Genomic DNA, 19,350 nt, shown 5'->3' with positions numbered 1-19,350 from the left:
ACGACCAACATGTCAGGCTATCGCAGAAATCCCACATACTCCGTCAGCGCTCCGCCCAGCTGCGCTCCAGACCGCCTGCACAAAGCAAAGCATACAGCCTCCTCTGTGGCTCCCGTCCGCTCCGCTCTGACTTCCTTGTAGATCGTAGAGGGCATGCGCAAGATGATTAAATTCAAAGCAGCAAAACATGCGGAAATGATCCATGATTTCCGCAGATCATTAAAAATAATTACAATTCATTAATTTTTTGGGATTTCTTCATTAATTTTTATGGGATTTTCCCAATTTTTATGGGATAAACATATACCGAACTGAAAACCGTGACCATGAAACCGTGAACCGAACCGAACCGTGGATTTTGTGAACCGTTCCACCCCTAGTATACACTCTGTGTATACAAAAGGACATCAAAGTTTGTCTAAGTCTAAAGTTAAAGAAGTTGCTGTACTCTAGATTTTTTTATAATTCTGTACATAAAGTAGAGATAAGCTCCAGTATTTATTACTGCTATAAATTGTAATGGCATGTTATGGCCACTTGGTGGCACTCTGGGATTGAATGGAAAATGTAGAAGAACAAGAAAAAGTTAATAAAGTTATCTAGTTACATCCTGATCGTTGTGTCCTTGAATATAGAGAACAGAGGAACAATACATAAATCATTCATGCCATTTGTTTTGGTGCAAGTATGACTGTCTTAGAAATACATAATGTATAACTATTTGGTTATAACATAGAAGACGGTTGGATTGAGCGAGTGGTCATATTTTTTCAATGAATATTAACCAGAATGTGTTTGACTCTTCCTCATAATTTAAATATCCGTGCAGGGGTGGCTCTGGGGTATAGCATGACCCATATAGAGAGGCATCAGTTTTCAGCCTTCCCATCCCATGGTCAAGTTCCTGCTCATGTATCTTTGCTGCATGATTTCCTAACCTCTCAACTGCATTTCCTGTTAAGCAACTTTAAAAAAAAAAACAGTCAGTAAGCTAAATCATTCATGTTTTAAGTTCAAAATTTGCTTCTCTGTCTGGATCTGCATTATTTATGAGGAACAAATTGTTTAACAACATCATCAGAAGCCATTACTGCAGTAATGAATAATACACATTCCAATCTGATAAATGGCTGCCTTAAAAAAACATTGTAGGAACTCTAGAAGGAAAATAAAATACTATGTCAGATAACAATCTTCATTGGCATAATAATGCACTATATATTATCTTTGTGGGAAATTACACAATGCCAAAGTAAAACCAGAAAAAGCTGCATAAGATGCAACCAAATGTCTGAGCAGATAACCTGCTTCAGACAGTTAATTTTGCTTGTAAAGGACCTACTGGTCCGTAACTGTAGGTAAAGTAGCAACTATAACACTATTCACACCACATTTCTTTTTTTTTTTTTTTTTTTACATTTTGTCACTTTATACCAAAAAACTATAGACTATAACAAAGTTCATGACCAATGGGCAGTTGGAAAAATTATAAAGTTTTAGCAAGAGTTAGCATTTGTGTTTAGCCAACTTTATTGCAGTGCCTCTAAATACAATCCAATGCAATCAACATAGTTGCTTAGGATTTAGTGGTTCTTCTTTTAATCAGTGGGTTGCCGAATCAGGTCCCTACTCTGTCAATCTCTGTCACTGTGTCCTTGGGAAAGACACTTCTCCTGTCAAGCCTGCTGCTGGTTGTCAGAGGGTCTGGTGGCGCCTTTGTACAGCAGCCCTGCTTCTATCAATATAATTCTAACTTTAATTTCCACAGTTAGCATCTTAACTTATAGACTCATTAAATAAATACTAATCTTTGTAAGTCATATAATCATATAACACCATGTTTTCAAATATCCACAGGTTTATATTTCCTGAATTATGTGGGAAATAATAGCTGCTTTTCCTTTTAACTGGCACTGCAACAACTGCAGTGCCAACTATTTCTTACACAGTGCAATTAACATTTTTGATTGTTATCAAAATGTTTAATGTACGCCCCTTTAATTCCTGATTTGTTCTCACAAGAGTGCTGAATTTGTTTGAAGATTTTTTTAGAAAGTGGAAATTATTGTTTCTCTTGCATCTAATAGCAAGATAATTAAACCACTGTAACATGGCTTCAATGCACGTATGCCTGTTTCTCTGTTTTTTTATTGACTTTAGCTGGAAGAAACACAACAAATGAGGAATTAGAGAGCATGTTAGAGAGTGACAATCCTGCTATCTTTACCTCTGGGGTAAGTAACTGAACCATTAAAATTTTATTGTATAGATGTATTGTACTTTTACCTACTACCACTTTGTTGTATGTTTCTTTCTTGTCAGATAATAATGGACAACATTACCCAACAAGCGATGAATGAGATCGAAACACGGCACAATGAGATTATTAAGTTGGAGAACAGCATCAGAGAACTTCACGACATGTTCATGGATATGGCCATGTTGGTGGAGAGCCAGGTGAAAAACCCCTTCCTATGCTCTCTGTTGCTGTGTTCCACATTGAGGGTTACCAAATGCACACAAATGAAATAAACCTGCAAATGTGCATATGAATAGAAATCCAAGTTAACTAAAATGTTGGTGACTTTGTTTTAAAATAGAGATAAACTTTTAAAAAAAAAATTATTTTTTCATAATGTAGCTGCTCTGAGGTTTAGAGAGCTGTTACTTGGCCTTAAAAAACAAAGTATTTGGACTGCAATGAGTGGTGTTTTTTTAATTTGCAGACAACATGTTCAGAGTTTACATAAAAATAGACTTCTTGTGCCATCAGAGTTGGCATGAGGTTGCACCTTCAGCTCCATCTGGTTAGCCATGCAAAGTATCTCACTGCGTTTACTATTTTAGGAGTGATCAGTTTTGGTTCAAGCATTATGTGGATTTATTTTAACAGCTGTTCAGATTTATAAAGAAATACTTTTTCTAAAGACACTTAAGGTCCTCAATTGTTAAAGAAGTATAAAGCTTTGATGGGTGAAATATTTTGCATTGTTTGATGATTTCACTTAGTTACAGTACAGACACTGCTTGGTGCAAAATGAATGATTCTGGGTAAGGCTCTAAGGAATTACATCTCTGGATTATTTTAATTCAGATACTAATTCAGAAATGTAATTCCTTAGAGCCTTACACATACATCAATAATCATCTAGTGGAGACTAGCGTCTGCTGTCCTCAGAGAAGTTCAGCGCTTCTGGTTAAACTGCAGACCCGCTGTTAGCATGTTTGACTACATGAGTTTGGGCTGAACCCCCCCGACCCCCAGAGAAAATAACACATGCATAAGCAAAACCGATTGTAATGGCATAATGCTTATGCTGAAGCATAATGCTTTGCTCCTACACATTTTTCAAAAAATAATAATCACAATAATACATCACAAAAACGTATATGATAAAGGAAATTAACAATAAATTACAACACAAGATGTCATTTTGTTTTGGTTTTGTACATTTTTATCTAGAGAACAACAATTTGTTTTTCTTCAAATAACATTTCTCCTTTAACACCTTTGAACAGTTCCAACATGACCTTTACTTTTTAAATGCATGGTTTATTCTCAGCCTCTACTTTGTTTCTTTCATTAAAAAAAAAACAGTTTGGGAGCAGATCATCGTACACGTTATACATAATAAGCTCAGCTATCAACCCCAAAAAATAGCTTTATACTTTTTATCTAATTTTATATGTTATCTTATATTTTACATTAATATCTGTGTGTTTTGCTGTTTTGCTAGAAATTAGTGTTTATTTCTCTTTTATCATTATTACTGTTTCCACTGTTTTCTAATTTTTAAGCAAAGTAATATGACCAGGAGTTATCACCAAATATAGTTGAGTTTAAAGTCATTTATTTATTGAAGATGTCATATAAACAGCACTTTTATGGCGTTAGTATTCTCCCAAAAGTCCACATATGCGATTAACATCTTCTAAACATCATTTTAGCACTACATGGCGAATTTTCAAATCCATTTAAATAGAACTCAACTCAGTGTTTTCCTGCATATTGCACCATATTTATGTATTTATTTTGCACTGCTCTGAACCTTCTATATCAATGCCTTTCGCACCATGTCTTTAAACTGGTTTTCCTTTTCTCCTACACTGTTTACATTATGATCCCCGCTGCACTTTATAAATGGAAATGTTCATTTTAGTGCTAAGCTGCTCATTCACTGTTGAAAAGCTGTATGCATCCAAATTGTATTTTGTATACACCCTGTATACAAAATGACAATAAAGTTTGTCTAAGTCAGTCACAGGTGGGTTGCTTTATTCTGGTGGATAATGCTTTCAAAGCCACAAAAGTTGACATGAGTGCACAGAAACAGGAGGAGAGAGGCTGCAAGCATGTGGAAATCAAACCACATGAGCACAGAGAAGGAACAAGAACTTGTGGAACCTATTTTCACATGTAACATGTTAAACATGCGCGTGAAGAGTGGTTTATGAGCGTCTGAATGAAGTAAAGCTGCTCTTAGGAGTATTTATTGCATATTTGGCAAAATACTGACGCCATACACTTCACCTTGTTTTATCCCTCAAGCAACCTACCTCAATCGGTCTCAATCAGTTATATGTACTGTACATACCAGTATTTATTAATAATATAAATATTTATGAAATAAATATACCAAGTTTTTATCAGCAACCCAAGGTCTATAAGGTCAAAGGCATTTTAGCAACAAGCTGTCCAAAAGTAAATTTAATGTTGATGTTGCCACAAATATATACTTATTTGCTCTAAACCACTATAGAAAGTTAGTTTAAAAGCAGACATCCAAACATAAAACAGAGGTACATAATCTGACAAAGGAGTTTTATGTTAAGAAAGCCATATGACCTTCACAATCAGTTATGTGCTATTGAAAAGTAATGACTGTTCTAAAAATGTAATAATTCAATTTGATTGATTGTCTTAAAATCTGAATTTTCATTTCTTTACTTTTAGTTTTAGTATGTTACCAGATGTAACTGTGATTTTACCAATTTTAGCTTTGCTTTCTATCTCTCTTTGTCTCTCCTTATCCACTACTTTGATTTTTTCCTCTTTTTATTCACGCAACTCTCTCATCGCTCCAATGACTCTAAGCTCTAGAGAACAAAGAAAGCTCCTTCCTTCCAATAACACAAGGTAATTCAAGTCTATTTTATAATTCAGCTTGTCATAAAATCATATTTTATTTTGCATGCATGCTGTGAAGACTGTCTTTAGTGTGTAATTGCTATTTTATCATAAAGGTGCAATGATAAAGTTTCATTCTTACTATGGGGAGGATAATTATGAAAACTAATTCCTGCTGCCTTTTAAAAAAATACACCCATTTTAGATTTAAGATACAGTATAAACTCTTACAAAATGGATTAGATAATTCAAAAATACTTGGAATTCTACCATCCACCTGGTTCTCTTTGAAGTTCTTCATTAAGAAGTGGCAGGAGTACCATGATTTGATCACAGAGGATTTTTACAGCAAAATGGTAATGGATTCCAATCCAGCTTTTTATTGGTTTAATGGATTATCAAAAATCTGAATATTAATGAACTACATTATTAAGCAGCAGCAGGAGGTTACTACCGAAATCTGGGTTATGGCTTTGGGATAAATGGCTGTCCACTGGCCTGCAATCAGTCTCCATGGTAACCAACTGCTGTACTGGCTGATAGGTTATGACACTCTCCAATGCTTCTGTTTTATTTTTGACCCAGGTGGCCACCTTAACATCTTGATATAAATTTCAAATTAGATCTAGAGCTTTATTGTTTTGATGGAAGGATGCTAGCTGCAAGCTCCACTAGTATACCCATTAAGATAAGGAGACATTGCTATGGGGATATTCAATAACAGCAGTTCGTTACTTGGTCTGCGCGGTTTGTGTGTACTTGTAGCTGTATATTATCTATCATATTAGTCAACAAAAAAACTTTACCATACACCAGGTGTTGAGTAGTAGACAAAAAGTTTGTGAGCTTAAATAGGCAGTGTGGAACCTATCTGCTGTTTACCGCCGCCAAAAAAATAAATAAATAAAAAGAAAGAAAAAAAAAAAGAAGGTTTGCAGTCATAGCAGATTCAGCATCATGTCTGCTAGGAAGCTTGTTGGTCGTGGCCGTGGGCGTGAAAGTAAGGATGATCGATTACACTCACCTTCTTGCTCACCCTATGTTGGGGATGAAGTCTGGAGGAGTATAGACGTTTCCTCCTGTGAACTCCCATTCTTACCAAAACGCTGCCAATACGCAATTATACTGTAGCTGTATGTTGGAAACAAGTTCAGCGTTCGTCTGGAACATGTCAAATATGTTTATATGCGTTAGAGAAAAGTTCTTGATAAGTTACGCATAAGTTGTGCACAAGTTACTCATAGGTTTTGGATAAGTTAGACACCATGACTTATGAGTAACTTACACTTAACTTAAGTCGATGATCAAATAACTTACCTGTCACTTGTGTCCCAGGTATAGCATACACTGGCAAACATCGGCAAATTTTGAGCATGCTAAAAAATTTTCAACGCACTTCCCGTATGTCGACATATGCCAGCGTGTTTCAGCGTTCTTAAGTGTACTTAAGTGTGTTCATAACTTATACAAAACGTGCCCATAACTTGTCCAACATATGCCAGAGTTTTTGCCAGATTTTTCATGCATCAGGCATACATTGGCTTAAACGTCAAGGTATGACGGGGCCTTTAATCTTGCAACCAAGATGAATTTTGTTGTGATTTGTTAATTCATAAACTTCCAATGTACATCTTGCCAGAAGCCAATAGATGCAGTATCCTCAAATACAGATGTGTTTCAAACTAATGAAACTCAGTAACGTCTATGAGATCCAACAGAAATGCCAGGATGAAGTTAAACAAATATGGCTGCACCTGTAGACTGCGCTATTTAGTCTGTATTTGCTTGAATACCCTCTATTTCTTTTATTCCTTTTTTTTTAAACAGCCAAAGGATGATTGATTTGTGCCTTCGTGGATGGCAAAAATACGTATTTGCGCATTCTGGATTTGATTTAGCAATTAACTTACTAGCTGTGAAGCTAATTATGAATGTCACACATCACAGCTGCTACTGCTTGCTGTGATTGGCTAAAAGCTCAACAGGGGAGGCAGGTGCCAGTTGGTGATTTACCGAATTAGCTTGAAGAATTTCACTAAAGGTCCCTCCCATTTGTGAACACTTTCCACAGGAGCCTTTCCAGATGAATACTGTGTGGAATTCAAAATAAACTACAGCTATTAATGTGGCTTAGTGTTAGCTTTCCTTGTTTTAAACTTAAATAAAATATATAAATAACTGCTAAGAATAGAATACCTGTATAATGCATAACTGTGCTTTGGTCATATACCTTCTCAATTGAAATGGTCAAAGTAGAGTTTAGAGACTTTTCCCGAATGATAAGTAGTGATTATGAGTGTGAATAATAAACAAAAAAATAAAACATTTATTCAGCACCAGTAAGCAACGTACTACAGCATCTTTTTAACTTAAGAATAATTGTATTAGACATTTATCTTTGGTCAATATTCAACCAAAAAATAGTGATTAGTATTAAATGCAAGAACTAAAATGACAGTTCACCTTGACTAGTGGAAGAGGAGTTAAGGAGTGGAAGAGCTGTGGGTAGTTAAAGAAAACAGGGTTGGGAACCACTGATCTAAGTGATGCTATTGTTAAATTCTTGTCTCTGCTTACAGCAACACTGTCTTTTCCTATTTTTGCAGGGAGAGCTGGTGAACAACATTGAGCGGTGTGTTGTGAGCACTCAGGAATATGTGGAGGAAGCAAAAGAGCGAATCCCAAAATGCAAAAAGTTCAAAAAGAGCAAGAAAAAGGTGACATAATTGTCTTCTCTTTCTCCCCCCCTCTTCCTTACCTTCTCTCTATCTATATCTCCTCCTTCTCCTGCCTACACACCTGGCTCCTTCTGTCTACTTTCCATCTGTGTTTCTCCCACACCTCCAATCTAACTAACATTCCTAGGGGGAAATGATAGACCGCATAGAGTACAATGTGGAACACTCGGTAGACTATGTGGAGAGGGCAGTATCAGACACTAAGAAGGCGGTAAAATACCAGAGCAAAGCCCGGAGGGTGAGTTACTAAGTCTAGTGTGCATGCACAAGAAAATGCAACTTCAGTGAAATTGCATGCGCCCAGTGGATTGCAGTGTCTGTTGCTGTCTGTGTGCATGTTTATCCGTTCAATAATCTGTTTATGAAGTGTGCATGTCTTATGGTTGCATTGAATACGTGTGACACCAAATAGAAGATAGAGCTGCGTTGACCTCTGGTGGTTCCAACTCATTTGGATGCTCTATCTCTAAAAGCACCTTTAGGTTAGTCAAGAAGAAAAAAACACCAGATCCAGTGACATTTAGTGACTACATAGGGATGTACAATATGACACAACTGGCTCTATAATGGAAATCCCCCGGAGAGAGTTGGGTATTCAGATGAGAGGAAATCACATGTGCAGGCTTTGACTCTTGTACAATTGATGACCTTGGAGACAAAGTTTTAAAAAATTTAGAGTGAAGAGGTGTCAAATCTATTCGACTATCCTCCTTAAGCTCTTTTTTTACTCTCTTAATTAGTAGACTTTAAGGAAGAAGTAGGATTTGTATATTTCAAGCTATATTATCAACTGAATAACAATATTTAACCCAGTTGATATTTAACTATAACTTTGGAACTAGCCTCTTATTGAATCTGTTAACCTGCCACACCAAAATCACCTTAACTAATAACTAATAAATGACTAATAAAGTAAATCAATAAGCCGCTGTTCTTTGGGAGGGTCTAGCCTGTCATATAAAACCATTGGAAGGGTGGGCAGGAAATAAATGTTCAAAATACTAATTCCTGTTCAGTTTCATTAATTGCACTCACTTTTCTTGAAAGTTAAATAGAGGATTTACGGAACAAAACTGGGACATTTTTTTACCCTGTTTAGTTAGAAAAAAGAAAGGAGGAATACCAGGAAATTAAACTACTTTGGTTCCGTCAGCTTCTCAAGCCAGAACCTTGGGGACAATAAAGTTAATCTAATTTAATGGTCTGAGAATTTTTTGTCATTTTTTTCCAAGGAACAATACCCTGTCTCTTGACCACGCCCTTTTCCCAGCCTCCTTCACAGGACATTCTCTCTGTAATTGGTGTACTGTAGTTCTGAAGAAGGAAGTATGTGACTGAATTTCCTGATTGAAAGTGTTGGATGGTTTCCCTTCTTTATCAATTATACTTACATTGTACATGAAGAAACAAAAAAAGCTTCAAATTAAAGTTTCTCAAACATTACTGGAACTTTACATAAAAATAAAAGTATTAAAATGTAACGGGGCTGTCTGAATATTTATTTATCAGGCATCTTGTAAATCTTATTCCCCGGGTCTAAATGGAAACATGTAGGTTTTTTTTACAGTGCTTCACGATTTTTAACCTTCCATACCTTGTAGAGGGTTTCCAAGCTTTAGTAAATAATTTAGCATTACTACTTTCATTAAATTTATGCCAGAGTAATACTCATGGTTTTGCAATTTGACTTATGAACTTTTTATTTCAATCATTAATCATGGCAATGAACATTCCTCCAAGTTCACTTAATCAATAAACAGTGATTCCTTGTTGTCAAATATGTTTGATTGCAAATCTTCTGTTTACCTTTTATACTAATATAATCTGTATCATGTGAATTAAGGTATATGTTTTAGATGATTTGATTTCAACTGTGCTCTATGGGGCTTGTGTCAAAAATGATAGAAACTACCTAGATCATTTAGAGCAGTCATCCATCATTTACAGATCATAGACCTTCTTTCTGCATATACCCAACAGGTTGTAGAACAATTCTGCCCTCTGTTGATGGATCGTTAAATAGCACTAATTCCTTCCTTCCTTCCTTCCTTCCTTCCTTCCTTCCTTCCTTCCTTCCTTCCTTCCTTCCGTCCTTCCCCTATGTCCAATTTATTTGACTCATTGCTTTCCCTGTTCCCCATCCAGAAGGTGATCCTGATAGGAGGTTGTGTCGCACTGTGTCTCATCATCCTCATTATTGCTCTTGCAGTCGGCCTCAGTTAGGACCCTGACACTTCCTCACAGAGCGGGCATGAGAGAGTGACATAGTACTGATTAAAAACTGTCAAGCAAATGCCATTAGCTGCTATAAAGGTGGCTCCAGATTGTAGATTTTAAAGATGTATTTCATATAATGGCTACTTTTGACATTGTCTGATCGAGTCATTTTATATTGCTGAAGATAATAGTGTTTTGTTTGCTTTTCATATTTTCTTAAATATGACTAAATAATGCTTAGTTTTAGAACTTCATTCTTGACAATTGTGTATCAAGTTTTCTTTTCAAAACTTGACACACAATTTAGAAAAAGAAAATAAAAATATTTAATTTTAGAGCAATCTCATAGTGATGACACCCATCTACTTTTCTATAGGTAAGGGAAGTTTAATCAGCAATAAATTCATAGAACCAGACCAACTGCATTACAGTACCTGCTGTCATTATCAAAAATAAGTACAAATGATGGTCTATTATACCACAAACTCTGTATATCCACTAGAAACATGTCTGTTGCATTGCTTTGCGCTGCATTGCCCATGTTGCCAAGCTTACATAGGAAAAACATACAAATCTGTAGCTCTGTTTGCTGAAAAAGACTTTTGGTGTGACCACTCCTTTAGATATATATACAAAAGATAAGAATGCTGTATTATTTTCTGTTGGCTGGACTTTAAGTTGGTCCTTATTTTTGAAGTTTTCATATTTTATTGTCCGACCCTCTCGAAACATTCCATATATTGATGAAATATCATATGCAAATTATTGCCTCAATTTATCTATATTAAGAGGTAGCTCAAGCTGATTGAATATACAGCAAAACGTCCATAGTTGAGCAGTCTTATCAACTATTAGATAATGTATTAAAAGTAGAAATATATAAATTAAACAATCCAAATGAAATGTTTTAATGAAAAAGTTATAAACATTCCATATTTTGGGACAAATGGAGTATGTGCTAATCTGGAACAACTCCTGGGATATAAGCTACTCTACTAAGCATGCCGCCGTCACATAATGGAGCTGATTACTGGAGCTGCCTTCTTGAAGTGCATTGGTACATCTGCTGGCCCAGGAATAAAACTTTTCAGAAGATTCAAAGACCAGTTGCAGTTCATAAATGCAGCAGACTTTGAGTGTGCACAGAGCAATGTACTGGAGAACAAATTAAAGATGTGAAAGACCAGCTATTGGTTTTCCTAACTAACTGCCTTGAGAAATCTCAACCAAGAGATGACTACCACGAGCTGCCAGAGCTGGTACTCAACTATGTTGGTGGGTAATCACATGGTGTGGCATTCATGGCGCTAGCTGGTGTCATGCATCAAGCATGATAGATGACCAAAGTCATCTACACATTCAAGGTCTGGATGTTTGGTCAGCAGTTTCGACTAACAGCACTTGAGGAAACTGGCTTACGAGATTTGTGCCTGTTTTTCATAGTGATCTACTTGAGAGCTTGGATCCAAAGCCCGTTGTCAATCAGTGCTCCAAGAAATGAGCTTGGCCTTCTGCAAGAGATGCAGAAATATGGCAATGTACACAAAACACTGTCACAGGCTCTGAAGTCACAAGCTCTCTGGAAATCTGTGGTATCTTTCACAACTATTAGTTGCTTTGTTGCTATTTGATGCTGTTGTTTCACTGGGAATGAAATCGGCAAGAGTAATGGCCATGAAAACCAAAGAAGGTGGATGTGATCCAGCAGTGAAAGCGTCAACAGATTTCACAAAAATACAAAATATGACATTAGCTGATTTTGCCACCACCAACACAATAATGTTTTTCACACTTCCACTTCCACCAACAGCATGGGATCAGCAAGAGCAATTCATCCAAGCTTTGGACAAAATAAAAAACCTGTCTGTTATGAATGATCACACAGAGTGAGGGGTGGTCGTCGTTGAGTAGTTCGATGGCCTCCTTACAAAGGATGAAGAACAATTGCAGTACTTATTACAGGTTGTCACAGAATACCAGAATATACAGTACCGGTTTCGAGACTTCAGGAAACACACGATGCAAAAAACTAAATGCAAGTCTATTTTCAGCTGTGCGCAAACAATAAGCATCGTACACTTCGAGTACAATGTACATCTTTATTTTTTTAACTAAAACTAAGCTGCCTGCTTGTATAATCTTGAGCCTTGATATGGATTTGTCACATTTTGTAATTTTGCAAAACTTAAACTTTAATAAAGTGACAGTTATTGAAACAATAAAATATTGGGCCTTTTTGCACAAACATCTCGATAAACTTTATGAACTAATAAAAATTAGTAACAATAACAATTAATAACGATACCTTTTAATAAAATTTGTGTAATGAAGGATTAAAATTAACAAAATGTAATCGTTATCAACAGGTAATAAATAAAAAATAAAAACCTCAGTCTTGATCTTAAGCAAAATGTGCATACCTATCAGATTCATTGTATGAACTTCATCAAGCTTGAGCTACCTCTTAAGTTCAACCAAAATTCTTGAAATTTAACTTTTATAAGGACCACCGTACTGGACTTACAGTAAAACTTTCTTTTCCTTTGAAAAAACCAGATTTTAATGAGCTTAAAAGTTTAGTTTTTTCATTTAAAATATTATAGAAATGTGCCTTTTAATACTGTACAAGTCATCATCTTTTTCTTTAATTGGAAACTTGTGCCATGACCTGTGGTTCAGGACTAAAATAGCAGACTTTCACTTAGAAGTACCATGCTAAGTATGAGGCATGAGTAAGACAAGAGACATGGAGTTAAACTAAAACAGAAAACTGAGAAGGGAAGAGAAGAGTAGAAATACTCAGAGCATCTTCTTACTCCTCAGGGTAGCATACCAATTCTCTCAGAAATAAGACCCAGATCCTAACAATTGGTTGTGTATGAACTATATTTATTGAGACGGTGTCAAAATACACAACATTTCTCATTCAACCACTAGAGGGAGCCGAAGCTCATTATTCTTCTGTTTCTCTGGCATTGGCTTTACATCTGTTGTGTGATTATGATTGCTTGACGTTTGAAATATTAATAAGGCAGAGAGAGCTCAGTATTCTTTAAACTAAGAAAAACAAACATGTTTTTAATCAGATCTCATGCATTTATATTTTAAAAATCAACATTGTGTAACCTCTAAAAATCTAAATCCTGCTCTATTGCAACATAGCAGATCAAATTCTAGCCAAAATCCCATTCAGACAAATCCTTTTATGGCTGATGGTAGACACTGCATCAATCTTTGGTTTTCCTGTGTTTATACTGTAGGATTTATATATTTAAGATTATGACGTCAATTGAGTCCTTATTACTCTTTGTTTTTACTTTGAGTTCTCTCTGTTTGTTATCTTCTATGTTGTTGAACAAAATGCTGGGTGGCATTATTTCAAACTTCTGCTTTTACAAACGCTTGTAACAGTTACACTCCTAGAACTTTCTCAGAATACAGTAATATGAAATATCTATTATGTTTTCTAGTCTGCATTTTGTTCAGTGTGTATTAAAGGTCTGTTCATTCTGCTAACATGTTTTCCTCTTTTCCCTATTTGCTGCGTGGGATTTTCTTTTCTTTTAATGTTCTTGTTTACCCATTCTAGAAGAAAATAATGATCCTTATATGCTGTGTGATTTTGGGAGTTGTCATCGCCTCCATAGTAGGAGGAACTCTGTCTTAAACCTCACCCGCCATCAAAATAAAAAAAAAAACACGCATTCACAAAGCTAAACATCCACACATAAACATGGGGCAAAACCAGAAGAGAACGTTTTTAGTTTACTGTATGAAGGAATTGCAATCTAGAACACGTTTAGCAGAAGATGCTTTACATACGCTATGATGCGTTGTTTTCACAGTGTACAGGACCAGAGGTGTTCTCGCATGAGTTGCTATTTTGTAAACATGTGGTGCTGCAAACTGTTCATCTGAGTGTTGTCAAAGATATAATGTTTCCTGAAATGAGAGATTACAAAAAAAAACTATATGTAAAGCTGTTCTTAGACATTCCGACTTGCAAATAAGATGCTACTTTGTTTGTAATATCTGTTTTGTGTTGTACAAGCAAAGTGGAAGGTCAGTCATCTGCAGTGTTTTCAAATGCAATATTTTGCATATTTAATTATTTAAAGTTTTGCAGTCTTCAAATATTTTATTCTGGTTTCCTTCAAAGCCCTGCATGGTTTAGTTCACTGTGAAGTGCTGTTTTGTGTTCGAATGCAAGGAGGAACAACAAAAAGAAAACAATGGCTGTACAGATGGTAATGTTTTACTTGGTGAAACATCACACTGCCAAACTTTTTTTTTTTTTTTTTACACATAACTAAAGCAATTCATTGGTTCTTTTCCTATGACCTAACTGGTGTGCCTCTCTGTATGTATGCATGTATGTTTAAGAACAAATGTTCTGTGACTTCTTGTCTGAATGTGGACTGTTGAGTCAAACTGGGTGTTGGTGGTTAGCCACTGTGTCCTTATTTAAAATGGCTACAGAGCTCTTTAACACTGCCAATCAGTTCCGCTAAGCTAAACAGAGTTGAACCTACTTAAAATAAATTACATGTGCATTTGTTAGTAAAACTGTGCAACGTTTTTCCCCTGATGAGTCAATGACATTATCAGCACTAAATCAGAGTACCCTCATTCGTTTTTATGGACACATCCCACGTTAACAAACTGCAACTATGTTACCATGTTGCCTAGTCAACCTGTTGCCTTTGTGTTGTGATACAGTGGTTTTCTTTGTTTAACATGTTTTTATTATTTTTTGTTTTCAAGTAAAGTCTATTTGGAAAATGATCTACAGATTTTGTGAACTGATTTAGAGAAAACAATACATGGGTGAGGGGAGGGGTAGACCCACAATAAGCTCCACAACCGATGATGAGTGAAAGAAGGAGAGTGCCTTCAAACTCAATCATGAAGGGGAAAAAACTTTACAAAAATAAGCTACATTGTCTGTTTGCATGAGTATGTCTCATTTAAAAGATTTTTTCTCAGTTTTCAATTAGAAGATCTATAGATGGACATTTTGCAATTATCTTAGATCTAAAACCAAGACCATTTTTATTTAACATAAGCTTCAATTTTCCGAGTTTTGCAGCTTTCTTTGGTTTTTCATCATCATACACATTTATTACATTAAAGACCACAGAATTTATAATTATAGTTTCTTGTGATTTTTCTTTACTTTATATTCAAAAGATGAAAATTAATTCAAGCCAAGTTAAGAGTTATATTAATCAATTTTTGGTCAAAAATAAAAAGCAATAATTTTAAAAGGAAACTTTTGAGAACAACTTAGGTGTATTTTTACAATGCAAGTTTTTGAAAAAGTAAATTGCCAAAAATGCATGAAAAATGTTTAAATATATTGTTCCAAACTGAGACAGTTTTGAAAAATGAATAGCTAAATGCAGTTTAAATCTAATAGCCTACCTTACTGTACTTTAAGGAGATCCTAATGCACCACTATGAACAGCACTTGAAATTAGAGACAGGTTTTCTTTTTCCTCAAACTTTTATTCTTTAACAATGGCAGCAAAATTCCAGTATTATGAACGAAACTTAATAAGTGCACGTATTCTGCTAAATTACGTAAGATAAAAACCTGAACTTTATGTAAAGATAATAATGTTAAGTACATTTTTAAAGGTATAATTCTACTGTATTACAACAGTAGTTTTTCAGATGACGAAGACTCCATAGCATCATTAGCTAAACAACTGATGGATTTATTAAACTTTTATGCTGCCTCATTGACCAGGAAAAAGGTAGAAGCGCCTGGTTAGAGTGCATCGGTCTTTGGTTGGCATTTGTCTTTTGGTTTCATCAGGAAACTCTTCAAAACGCTGCATGACCTGCAGAATTCAGTAAAAAAGACACAATATTTCTCTATTGATTCGATGTTCCTCAGAATTTGATTGTTTAACATTTTACCATTGAAATACCTTTCTGAAAAGTTCATCAATGTCGTCCTCATGTGAGCAGGTGTTAAAGACTTCAACAATGTACTGTATCAGGAAGGAGCCTAAATCCTCTCTTCTGTATGAGACAGTGTCTGAAAAAAAGATTTTCTTGCATGAAATAATGGTAATCTGATGGTAAATTAAGAAAACATAAATGTGCTTATGTCTTTAAAACAAACCGACCAGGCGTGCTCGACAGCAGGGAAATAAAGTCCTTTTCCTTGTGAACATATCGAATGGAGTCCTCAACGATGTTGCCTGCATGAGCGGGCGGCTGGTGTGATGCATCATCAGACACCACCTCAAGTTCAGGACTGTCGCTAACAATCACAGCTCCACCCCGTTCTGTAACAAACCAGTTTGAATTAAACCTGGATTTAGTCCAAACATTTGCTTCAAAATAAGGGTAAAAACATGTACCTCCTCTGCATGCTTGGATGATGATGATCTTGGGTTTGTTCATCAGTGCAGAGCATTTTTGTGGACCCAGATATTTATAGATTTTGTCAACAGGGAATTCATCTGGTTTATCTGCTTTGTGATCGACGCCAAGCACAACTCCCCGTTTCCCATGAGACATGATCACCACAAACACACTGTCTGTGTCTTGGAGTTTGGCATGTTTGGTAAATTCACAAAGAGCCTTTTCAATATCCTGTTAGATAACAAGAAATCAGCCAGTGTTTAATAAAAACTTGGGATAATACAGGTAAAGTGAAATTATGTCCTAAAGATATTTTAAATAACCATATTTTTGCATATTTTCCCTATGTACACATGGAATCCATTTTCTCATTCTGTTTAAAAGTGAATACAGAGAATGTCTTTGTTTCGTATTGGTGCACATTCAGCCACATTCCAGTTGCAGCTTAGTTATTATGCTATTCACTTATCTACAACAAGCTGGGGCAAGTTTAAAAAAACTTGTTGAGAGGCACGCTAGAAAATTAAAGACTATGTATTGATGTGCAGCCTTGTAGATCATTATTGGTGTTGGACCTAAACTAGCTTTAAATAATGCATAAAATAAACCTTTCACTATCTAAGAGGTAACAATTGCCTAATACAATATTTAATGAATCACTATGTTGCATCCTGAGCAGTGCAAATGTTGCTGTTGCTCAAATCAACAGTAATACATTGATGTGTTAAAGTCAGATTTTGCTACTATGGTTATTACAGAGAAATCATTCTAATTTGGAGAAAAAAGCCTGCTGATACCTAAAACTAGATAAAAAGTACATCTGAAAAGACTTGACTTCTGCAATCTCTGTTCAAATGCACATTTATAAGTGGTATTATAAAGATGCAGATAAATCAGAGTAACATATGAACCTTTGAATTCTAAACATTAACTTGTAGAAACAGTGGTTTTTCCCAACATTGGTTGTAGAAAAAAGAAAAGATAAAAATACCTTTGCTGTAAGGTCATTGTGTTTCACCACCTCGTATTGCAGGGAGTTCAGCAGATTCAACATGTTCTCCTCGTCTTTCTCAGCTCCCTTTCTGGTTAAGCGTTCATCAGTAAAATTTCTATTAGTGATTAAAAGGGCCACACGACTTTTTAAAGACTTTGCAGACACTTGGTAAATCTAAAAACCAAAAAAATACACACAAGAAACAGTTGTAAGTTGTTACTTATTTTCTGTAAAATTAAACATGCTCTTTGGGGGGGGGTGCAGCAACACCCAATTTATCTGCTATTTTTTTCTATCAGGTAAGAGAACAGTTTGTTTGATTTTTTTTTTTTTTTTTTTGTTTTAGAAATTTACATCTGCGTCATTCATTTTATTCCTTTTCCAGGAGTCGGTGACAGGGATGAGTGTGTTTGACCAGGTTTTCTGTTTTGGAGGAGCTGCATCTGAGAGGAAAAAAAAACTAAAGATTAGTTATTATGCTGTCAGGCTAATATTGGTATTCTTTATAACTGCAAATAACCTGTAGCCATATATTGCATTGACTAAAGTTTCACCTGGTGCTGGACCACAGGACAGCTCAAGTACTTCATAAAGCGAAGGATCTCTGTCTTCAATGTGCTGGATCAGCTTTCTGCTGGCTTTGTCCCCCTTCTTTCTCACCATGTCGACAAGGCAGCGAGCCATGTCCGATTTAGCAGAATTGTCCTCCACTATAGATTCTACCTCTCCATCATTTAACAAACGATCCAACAAAAGATCATCGAGGAGCTGCTTGAGCATAGATTTTGACACCTTTTCCACAAATTTGCTGCGCACTCTGAATAGCTCATCTGCAAAAAAGCCCAGTTCTAAGTGTACTGACAATGCTCAAACATAATACGATGAATGAACTTTAAATGCAGAAGCCTTACCTGCCATTGCTCAGAAATCGAGAGATGAATGCCCAGTCCTCCAAAAGTTAAGGATGTGTGTGTGCATGTAAAGGAATTCAGTCTACTTGTGAAGCCTGGGTAAATGTTTGAGTTGTGCAGTTCCGCGGAAGCTTAGTAAACCAGGAAAACAAGATTGGTTGCCAAAATTGGGAATGCTGAGGACTTACATTGACACTGTTATATAATCTGGTTAAATTCTATTCTCAGAAGATAAAAGTCGTAGGATATAAGAGTCACAGTTTAACACACTTCTCTGCAGCTTCTCTACTGTTACCCACTCCTTACTCCATCCAGACAGTGTCTTACCCACAACCAAAATTAAATAAATTAGAAAATAATCCCAAAGGAGTAAATCATTATAATCTAATAAAAATAATTTTAATTGGGGGAATAGTTAAAATGATTAAATTTGGTTTATTTAACTAATATCTCTTCAAAAAGTGACTTGATTTGTGATAGTCATATAGATTTATGTTGCCTTACAGAAACTTGGCTGCAGCAAGAGGATTATGTGAGCATAAATGAGGCAACTCCCTCTAGTTATTTAAAGAGTATATACCAAGAAATACCAAGAAATTCTGGGCAAGGAGGAGTAGCAACAATATTTCAGTCTGACTTATTGAGTACTCCAAAGGCAAGTTAATAATTACAACTCCTTTGCAGTCTTGGGCTAGCTACTTGTCCAGTGTAGTGAGGTAAGCTATCAGTTACTCAATAAATTAAGCTTCACTACACAAAAGCTAAGTTACACTAATGTGTTAACAGTAGCTTAACTACATCAGAAGCTACTTAACGCTGTACCAAGCTAATGTCAATTCAAAATGAGTCTGATACACTTGTAAAACATTTATTAAAGATCAGCCAATGACATAACACAGTGTAAACATTGCTTTATGATCAGCATATTAAAATAAAAACTGAAGTAATTACTAATAGACAAACTAGTTAACAATCTACTGTTAT

General features: G+C 35.6%; 2 protein-coding genes across 2 annotated transcripts in view; one reads left to right on the top strand and one right to left on the bottom strand.

Annotated features, from left to right (window-relative positions):
- The window catches only part of LOC107081878 (syntaxin-1A-like), a 93,244-nt gene extending 79,433 nt beyond the window's left edge, over positions 1 to 13,811 (top strand). Inside the window, exons 7-10 of the mRNA XM_015370223.1 lie at positions 2,161 to 2,234; positions 2,323 to 2,457; positions 7,994 to 8,104; positions 13,673 to 13,811. Coding sequence (XP_015225709.1) covers positions 2,161 to 2,234; positions 2,323 to 2,457; positions 7,994 to 8,104; positions 13,673 to 13,750 — 398 coding nt within the window. The 3' untranslated portion in view covers positions 13,751 to 13,811. The remainder of the gene's footprint in view (positions 1 to 2,160; positions 2,235 to 2,322; positions 2,458 to 7,993; positions 8,105 to 13,672) is intronic.
- A 1,771-nt stretch (positions 13,812 to 15,582) lies between these two features.
- Positions 15,583 to 18,545, bottom strand: LOC107081901 (caspase-1-A-like). The gene is made up of 8 exons (XM_015370249.1): positions 18,367 to 18,545; positions 18,010 to 18,285; positions 17,810 to 17,898; positions 17,453 to 17,629; positions 16,458 to 16,692; positions 16,221 to 16,382; positions 16,020 to 16,129; positions 15,583 to 15,929 (listed from the first exon to the last, which is right to left on the bottom strand). The coding sequence occupies exons 1-8, from the start codon at positions 18,371 to 18,373 to the stop codon at positions 15,825 to 15,827; spliced, it is 1,161 nt and encodes a 386-aa protein (XP_015225735.1). The 5' UTR covers positions 18,374 to 18,545; the 3' UTR covers positions 15,583 to 15,824.
- Between the last annotated feature and the right edge of the window lie 805 nt (positions 18,546 to 19,350).

This window comes from Cyprinodon variegatus, unplaced genomic scaffold, assembly GCF_000732505.1.
Source record: "Cyprinodon variegatus isolate N-32 unplaced genomic scaffold, C_variegatus-1.0 Scaffold44, whole genome shotgun sequence".
NCBI lineage: Eukaryota > Metazoa > Chordata > Actinopteri > Cyprinodontiformes > Cyprinodontidae > Cyprinodon > Cyprinodon variegatus.
The sequence above is the reverse complement of the archived record's forward strand: the minus strand, read 5'-3'. Positions and strand labels throughout refer to the sequence as shown.